The sequence below is a fragment of the Colobus angolensis genome, unplaced genomic scaffold, assembly GCF_000951035.1.
Source record: "Colobus angolensis palliatus isolate OR3802 unplaced genomic scaffold, Cang.pa_1.0 Scaffold36, whole genome shotgun sequence".
In the NCBI taxonomy this organism is placed as follows: Eukaryota; Metazoa; Chordata; class Mammalia; order Primates; family Cercopithecidae; genus Colobus; species Colobus angolensis.
Window position 1 is genome coordinate 1,725,162 of NW_012116932.1, and position 8,466 is coordinate 1,733,627.

Below are 8,466 nucleotides of genomic sequence, written 5' to 3' on the forward strand. Positions count from 1 at the left end.
AAAAAAAAAAAAAAAAAAAAGGCTGAGCATGGTGGCTCACGCCTGTAATCCCAGCACTTTGTGAGGGTTAGGGGGTGCCGATCACTTGAGGTCAGGAGTTTGAGGCCAAGCCTGGCCAACATGGTGAAACCCCATCTCTATACTAAGAATACAAAAATTAGCCGGGTATGGTGGCACACGCCTGTTATCTCAACTACTCGGAAGGCTGAGTATCGCTTGAACCTGGGTGGTGGAGGGTGCAGTGAGCCAAGATCACACCACTGCACTCCAGCTTGGGTGATAGAGTGAGACTCTATCTGAAAAACTTTGGGAAAAGTTTGCATGTGGGTGCACCAGATATCTGACCAAGATAAGCCAAGTAGTGGCTTTTGAGCAAAAAAATGTATGTGTGAGAGGTCTTTGGGTCCTATTACCACTAAGATTTTGCCCTCAAAATCCACTGCCCCATTCCTCACACTGCCACCTGGTAGGTTGCTGGGCCGTGTTTTTTGTGAAGTTCCATACCTTAAGGCTTTGTGCACTTTTGTGTTTGTGACACGTCAGTATGCAGTTCACAGGGACCTGATGTATAATGGAGACTTGGGGGTGGGGATGGCAGCCCTGGGATTTGTGTCACCAATGAGGTCAGGTCAGTTCCACAATAAATGTGACCTTGGTGCCTGGGATACCTTGGTAAACATCTCTTAGCTCTGATATTCCAGGGTCACCTCCTGATCGGGGTGGTGTCTCCTGGCTTAATGTGGCTGCTGTTCAAAGTCACCCCTGCAATGTCTTTGGGGAATAACCCTCTAGACTTGAGTCTGCCCAACAGGTTACCACTGACCACATACATGTGTGGCTGCTGAGCAACTGAAGTGTGGCAGGGCTGAGGAACTGATTCTGTTTTTATTGAATTTATAAGATGTTTAAATAAATGGTACATACAACATTCTAGTCATCACAGAAAGTTCTCCTGGACTGGCAGGGCTGCCCCTAGACTGTTTTCAGCACTTAAACTGTTTCAGTGGGAAGGGAAAGCAACTCTTAGCTTGACACTTTTTTGAGAAACAGCCTTGCTCTGTCACCCAGGCTGGAGTGCAGTGGTGGGATCTTCACTCACTGCAACCTCTGCTTCCCAGGTTCAAGTGATTCCCCTTCCTCAGCCTCCTGAGTAGCTGGTACTACAGGCACGTGCCACCACGCCCGGCTAATTTTTTCGTATTTTTAATAGAGACAGGGTTTCGCCATGTTGGCCAGGCTGGTCTGAAACTCCTGACCTCAGGTGATCTGCCCGTCTTGGCCTCCCAAAGTGCTGGGATTACAGGTGTGAGCCACTGCGCCTGGCCCAGTTTGACTTTTGGATATTGTGTTTTAGTTTTCTTTGAGACAGGATCTCACTTTGTCACCCAGGTTAGAGTGCAGTGGCACGAACACAGCTCACTGCTGCTTCCACCTCTTGGGCTCAAGTGATCCTCCTGCCTCAGTCCCATAAATAGCTGGACAGGACAGGAGTTCTAGCAGGACAGGAGTGATAGGGAATTAAGACGCCAAACCCTGGGTTGGCCCCTTGGCCCCAGAGCCAAGGTCCACTGAAAAAGCCAGGGGCCCTGAAGAAAGGCAGGGGAATTAGGAGCCAGACCCTGCCTCCCCGCACCTCTACTTTGACTGCAACCTTCACAAAAAAATGATCCCCAAGGCCACTGTGCTTGGGTCTCTGGTTTCCTGGACCCAGAGTCTGGGTGGAAGTTCTCCAACCCACTTACGGCCCAGGAAGGGAGATTTACCTTTCCCTTGCAGGGTACTTGCCTCCCGCCCATCCCACCCTCCCACCTTGACTGCATTTGGACGGATGCCCAGGTCCCCAGTCCACCCCCAAAACCAGCAGAACCCTCAAACAGAGTCGCAGGACCGCTCCCCTGAGGTTTAGCATCAGTCTTTAATGCTGTCGCGCTGCATTGACAAGTCACACACTTTGGTCTCATGTTGGCAGTGGCAACTTACAATGAGTCTAAAGGTCTGAGCACCAGACTGGCCTCCAGCGAACAGACATTTGTTCCAACTCCCCTTCCCTCCCCAAGATTTCTTCAGAATTTCATTATGGCCCTATACAGAGAGCAGTGGCTGCCCGGGACAGTTTTATTTGAGTGTACACCAACTATACATGGAATTATAAAATAACATATTTACAGACGTTCCACAGTGCTCCTGTAATCAGAAGCAAAGACCCTTTTATCAAAAGGGATTATATCTAGGGCTGTGCAAAATTCAAAAGGATCAGATCCTTTTGAAAGAGTCCATAGTCCATGAAACAAAAAATTACCTGGGCCACTGGTAAGCCCCAGGTGTGCCAAGATTGCCTTACAGAAATAGAGAGTGTGACCCACAAAGTGAGGACATTCAGCTTCACTACAGCCAGAGGTCAGGAGGGCCCTTGCTGGGGCCAGGCTCCCGGACACTCAAGGCAGAGGTGGCTGCACTTGCTGGAGTCACTTGCTGGAGGCTGGTTCCCTTGGTCCTGCTGGAACAAGAGGTATTGCTTGTGGGCGCCAGCCAGGCAGTTCTGCAGGAATAGTTTAGGTTCTCAATTTGAGATGGCCAAAGAGAGGACAGAATTCTCCAGGGGAAGAGCAAGACATGGGAGACAAATACAGAATAAATCACGAACTGATCACACAACAGAAAACAGAGGAGTGTACAGGGTCTGGGAACCAAGACAGCAGGTCGACATTATCTACCAGTCAGAAGCAAAGGGACACAGAGGGATCAAAAGTCCAGCTGCTGGTCTGCCTCTCACCCCTGGACAGGGACTGGAGGAGGAGAATGTGGGCCCATCCCGGGAGGGCTGCCGGACCCAGTGGGGCAGACTGGAATGCCTTTTCCTGCTGTTCCCACCACCTGATGCCCTATCGCTCGAAAAACCACTTTAGTCTAGTGTACGACTTTGAAAGATTGTAATATATGCTCTGGAAAACATTCAGCAGTATGAAAGTCCTCCCTGGGCCCTCCCGCCCTCTCATGGTCCACAACTGGTAGAAAGGTCCAGAAATCCTTGAGCTCTGGAAAGGTCCCTGGTCAGTCTGTGGGGAGCTCTGGCAGCTATATTGGAAGGACCTGCTCAAGTACGGTTCTTGATGTCTGCGGAATCCTTTCGGGGAAGATCACTTCAAATTCAATAATGAGGTCCCCACGTTTCTCAGGCGTTTTGGGGAGGGGGAGGCCTTCTCCAGGAACTTTTCGGCGCATGCCAGGCCTGATGACATCTTTGAATACGACGGGTATGGTCCTGCCGTCCAGAGTGGGGACGTTCACTGTGCAGCCACACAGAGCCTTGAAAAGCAAAGGGATAAGCATTAGATGGAAGCTGGCTCAAGAGGCTCAGCTCTTGCCCAGAGACCATCTGGCATAGAGTAAGACTCATCAGGCCTCTGCAGCCAACGCCTGGCCCCCAAATCTACATGTCCCTACCATGAAAGCTCCAGAACAGCACCCTGATCAGTCCCGTTCACTGTTATGCCCCAAGCCTGGCAAGCGCCACACACCCAACACGTGTTCAGCAAATCCTAAATAAACTGCTTCAAAGAGCAGCCATCGCTCTCTACAGACACCGCCCCACCTGGCACCTTACCTCCCGGAGGCTGATCCTGGCAGGATAAATAACATCAGAGCCATCTCTCTTAAAGATATTGTGTGGCTTGTCCTTTAAAACAAAGACGATATCAGCTGGAATGTTGTTGGAGGTCTGGTCTCCTTCCTTGGGGAAGGTGATTTTGGTCCCTTCTTTCCACCCCTTCTTCACTTCGATGGTCAAGATTTTGTCTTCGTTTCGAATGCTCTTTCCGTCGGGGTTTAGCCGCTTGTGGGAGATTTTCATCTTCTTGGTACAACCGCTGTAGATCTCTTCAAGGGAGACTCGAAGGTCATGGGTGACTGGGGGATCTTGCTTCTTTCGGGTGGGCTCTTGGGAAGGGCGGGAGCGGCCAAAGTTCACGTTGGTGAAGCCACCCATGCCCATAGGGAAGCCAGAGAACGGGTCATCAATGTCCATGCCTTCCTCCCCATTCCGCTGCCCAAAAAAGGTGTCAAAGGGATTTCTGCCACCGAAGAACTCAGCAAACATGGCATGAGGGTCTCCATGGAACGTGTAGCTGAAAGAGGTACCATTGGCACCACTGCCGCTACCGCCACTGGGGCCACTGCCCTTTAGGCCTGAAAAGCAAAATTAGAAGCAGTCAGATGGCTGAACAGCAGACTCCCTCTCGAGCTTCCCTTACGGGGGAAAAAGGCTTGGAAGCCATGGGGGAGGAACTTTTTTTAGCCTGCCAGGGGAGAGCAAGGAAGAACCCCAAGCTTCTACCCTTCACTGCAGCAACAGAGACGCCCCCCCACCACCAAGTACTTCCGCATAGCCTGACAGTGGAAAAGGACTCATGCGGTTAGGTGTCCACCTACAGGTGTCACCTGGGCCCTGCCACTCCTGGACTGACCCATCCTCCTGGCAATGTCACCAAGGGATGGCTAAAGACACACGGTCCAGGGTCGGCTTTCGGTATTTACTTCCAACATTTTAGGACTACTGATGTGTACGAAGAGCAAAAATAAGGAAAAAAAAAGATGGAGAGTTTTTAAATCCTCACACTAGCATTCACTGCCACCATCCTTGCATAAAAAGTCAGTTCCAGATCAAGCCCAGAAGCCAGCCTGAGTCATCAAGGGGCACAGGGACAAAAAGCCCCGCTCTCCTTCCCCCTCAACCCCCAGGCGGCCCAGTTCTCCGCACCTAGGCGGCCGCTGCCTACTGCGTGCCCGGCAGGGACCAAGTCATCACTTCCCGGAAATCATCCCAGCCCAGCCCCCAGGCCCGCGAGCGGGGTCGGCGCCTGCATTTACAGCCCCGCGCCCCGCAGCTGAGCCGGAGGCGCCGCCCTGTGGACCCCGCCGGCTAAGCCCAGGTGAGCCCGGGTCCGCAGCAGGCTCCGCCGTGCCGTCCCCGTCGTCACCCCCGGCTCCTCTACCCCCCTGCACCGCACCCCTGGGCTGCTCGGGGCCGCGGGAAGAGGCGCCCGGGGAGGGGCAGCCCCAGACATGCTAGAAGCTTCTGGGCGAGCGGCTGGGCCAAGGCTCCTCCTCCCACCGCACGGCCGCCAATCCAAGGGCGGAGGCCCGAGCGGCCGGAGGGCGGGGCAGCTCGGTCCCCGGGCCCGGGGCATCCTTCCCGGGGGGCCGCCGAGAGGGGCCGGTATGCCTCGGTTTCCCTGTCAAACGGCGGGACCGCGCCCCTGGCCGCGCGCACACACCTTCCTCTCCGTAGCGGTCGAAGATCTCGCGCTTGCGCGGGTCGCTGAGCACGTCGTAGGCCTCGGCGATCTCCTTGAACTTCTCCTCGGCGCCAGGCTCCTTGTTCTTGTCCGGGTGGTAGCGCAGCGCCTGGCGGCGGTAGGCCCGCTTGATCTCCTCGTCCGACGCGCCGCGGGCCAGGCCCAGCGTCTGATAGTAGTCTTTGCCCATGACCCCCCGCTGCGGCCCGCCGACCCGCTGTCGCCGTCCCCCGGCTCCGCCGCCGCCCGGTCCTGGACTCTATATACCCGTCCGGCGGAAGCTTCCAGAGCCCGCCAGCCCCCTCCAGAACCTTCCGCCCCGCCCCCCCGCTCGCGGCGCCGGCCAATCGCCGCCACCCTTTCCGCGACACGCGACATCCGGGGCGGGGCTTTGCCGTCAACGGCCGCCAGCGCGGGCCACGCCCCCTCCCTCTCCGCCCTCGACAACACCTCCCCGCGGCGCGCGCACAGGTCGGAGGAGGCCCCGCCCACCTTCCGGGACGAGCCAATCGCGACCTTCTTTCACTCTCTGCACCGCCCCAGCGACCCTGCGTCCCGCCCCCCGCCTGGGTCAGTGGGTCAGGAGCCGTCTCCAAAGTGATGTTCCGGGAAGGGGTGGGGCCTGGGACTACCCTGTCCTTTCCCCAGGAGGTGATAAACCTTCCAGCCCTTGTCTCGCGGGACCTGCGGTGGGCCTCCGCTGGGTGACGCCAGACGAACTACCTAACCCGAGTCTGCCTAACCCAGGGGTCTCTTTCTTTCTACAATATGGCAATAAGAGAACCTGACACGGAGCCTTACGACTGTAATTTCCATCACTTCCTGAGGCCAAGACAGGAGAATCTCTTGAGCCTAGGAGTTGGAGACCAGCCTAGGCAACATAAAGAGACTCCGTTTCTTTTTAAAATGAACAAACAGGCCGGGCGCAGTGGCTCACGCCTGTAATCCCAGCATTTTGGGAGGCCTAAGTGGGCGGATCACTTGAGGTCAGGAGTTCGAGACCAGCCTAGCCAACATGGAGAAATCCCGTCTCTGCTAAAAATACAAAAATTACCCGGGCGTGGTGGCACGCACCTGTAATCCCAGCTACTGAGGAGGCTGAGGCCTGAGAATAGCTTGAATCGGGGAGGCGGAGGTTGCAGTGAGCCGAGATCCCGACACCGCACTCCAGCCTGGGCGACAGAGCGAGACTCCGTCTCAAAATAAATAAAATAAATAAACAAAATAAGTAAAATAAAACAAAATGAACAAACAATCCACAAGCGCTATTCTCCCAACTGTGGGGACAAGGATGTTGGGACAGAAGACTGCCCCTGTTCTCACCTCCTAAAGCGAGGTGAGGATCTGGACGAAAGCTCACCTCCCAAGGTCCTCCCAGTCCCGCCTTCTTCACTTTACTGCCCTCTGAAGAGCACTTGCTGCTAAATTAGAAATTTATTTTGTTTCTTGGCTTTCAATGTGTCCTCCCTCCCAGTCTGAGATCGCCACCTGGGCAGGGGCCAGGTCCTGTCTGCATTGGGTCTCCAGTGCCTGGAATGCAGTGAGAACCTCATAAATATTCCCCGTTCTTAGACACGTGCTTCTTTTTCTCCCACAACTACCTTTATGATCTGGGGGGACATAGGTGTATCACACACCTTTCAAGGCCTCTGTTTCCTCAATTGTAGGCAACATGATCGCGTTTGGCTCTGAAAGTCTGGCTTGCCTCGGTCAAGGACAGGGCTGATGGGAAAAGGAGGCTCAGAAAGGGGTTCCACCTAGGAAGGTCCCTGGGAAGTGAGGGAGGTTCCTGGAAGAACTGCCTGGGAGGTCAGAGCCATGTAACACTGACTCTGGAACCAGATAGCTGGGCTTATTCCCGGCTCCAGCATTTCCCGGCTGGGTAACCTTGGGTTAGTTACTTAGCCATTGCTTGCTTCAGCTTCCTCATCGGCACAATGAGGAATGAGGATAGCAGTTGTGCCCACATCATGAGGGCTTTGAAGTCTACATGAGTCAACATTTGCAAAGTGCTCGGAACAGGCATGGCACAAAGGAAGCATTGTCAAAGGGGTGACTAACCATTTTCTTAGTGGTGGGCCCTTCAGCCATCACCCCATTCCTGGCAGTATCACAGCTAGAAGCTTCCAGTGACAGCTGCCCCTGGGCAGACAGGGACTCCTGAGGAAGAAGACCATCCTCCTGCCTCCTGAGGCGGGAGGATTGCTTGAGCCCAGGAATTTGAGGCTGCAGTCAGCTATGATTGTACCACTTGCACTCCAGCCTGGGTGACAGTGAGACCCTGAGCCTCCCCATAAAAAGTTAAATAAATACCTATCAGGAGCATCATGGCGGATAGTTACATAAATAACTATCAGGAGCATCCAGCAGGCGGATCTGGTTCTCTCTGCCCACTCACTGACCTCCGAGGTAACTGCATCAGCAAGAACTCTGGACTACAACTGGGCAACCCGGGAGGATGGGGCTGAAATTCCCTAGACATTGAGAACCATACTTGAGCAGGGGTCCTGAAGCAATTATGGGGAGAGAGAACTTGATATTTTTTAAAAAGTTACTAGGCTGGGCACAGTGGCTCATGCCTGTCATCCCAGCATTCTGGAAGGCTGAGGCGGGAGGATCACTTGAGGCCAGGAGTTCCAGCCTGGGCAACATAGTGAGACCCCATCTATACAAAAAAATTAAAAATAAAAAAATTAGCTGGGTGCAATGATGTGAGCCTGTAGTCCCAGCTACTCAGTGGGCCAAGGCAGGAGGATCACTTGAGCCCAGGAATTGAGGCTGTAGTCAGCTATGATTGTGCCACTTGCACTCCAGCCTGGGTGACAGTGAGACCCTGAGCCTCCACATAAAAAACTCAAATAACTATCAGGAACATTATGGGGAAAAACCCAGAGCTTGTGACTTTATACTTACAAGCTATTATTTTATAATGTAAATTTAATTTAGAATTACAATTGCAGCAGCCTCCAAAGACCTTAACATGGCTCTGGGTGGAACTTTCTGGTTGTTCTAAAGTTTCTCACCATAGGCCAGGCACGGTGGCTCACCCCTGTAATCCCAGCACTTTGGGAGGCTGAGGTGGGCGGATCATCTGAGGTCAGGAGTTCGAGACCAGCCTGGCCAACATGGTGAAACCCTGTCTCTACTAAAAATACAAAAATTAGCCAGGCGT

The 8,466-nt window shown here is 53.9% G+C and overlaps 1 protein-coding gene across 1 annotated transcript; it reads right to left on the reverse strand.

Annotated features, from left to right (window-relative positions):
* Positions 1-1,896: 1,896 nt before the first annotated feature.
* On the reverse strand, positions 1,897-5,696 carry DNAJB1 (DnaJ (Hsp40) homolog, subfamily B, member 1). The gene is made up of 3 exons (XM_011953214.1): positions 5,274-5,696; positions 3,605-4,185; positions 1,897-3,306 (listed from the first exon to the last, which is right to left on the reverse strand). Exons 1-3 carry the CDS (start codon positions 5,482-5,484, stop codon positions 3,076-3,078), a joined length of 1,023 nt encoding a protein of 340 aa, XP_011808604.1. The 5' UTR covers positions 5,485-5,696; the 3' UTR covers positions 1,897-3,075.
* Between the last annotated feature and the right edge of the window lie 2,770 nt (positions 5,697-8,466).

Excerpts from the sequence above, each read along its gene's own strand:
- DNAJB1 (XM_011953214.1), bottom strand. The coding sequence starts at position 5,484 with ATGGGCAAAGACTACTATCAGACGCTGGGCCTGGCCCGCGGCGCGTCG. Across the intron at positions 4,186-5,273 it reads CGACCGCTACGGAGAGGAAG|GCCTAAAGGGCAGTGGCCCC; the intron begins GTGTGTGCGCGC and ends TTTGCTTTTCAG. Across the intron at positions 3,307-3,604 it reads CCAGGATCAGCCTCCGGGAG|GCTCTGTGTGGCTGCACAGT; the intron begins GTAAGGTGCCAG and ends TTGCTTTTCAAG.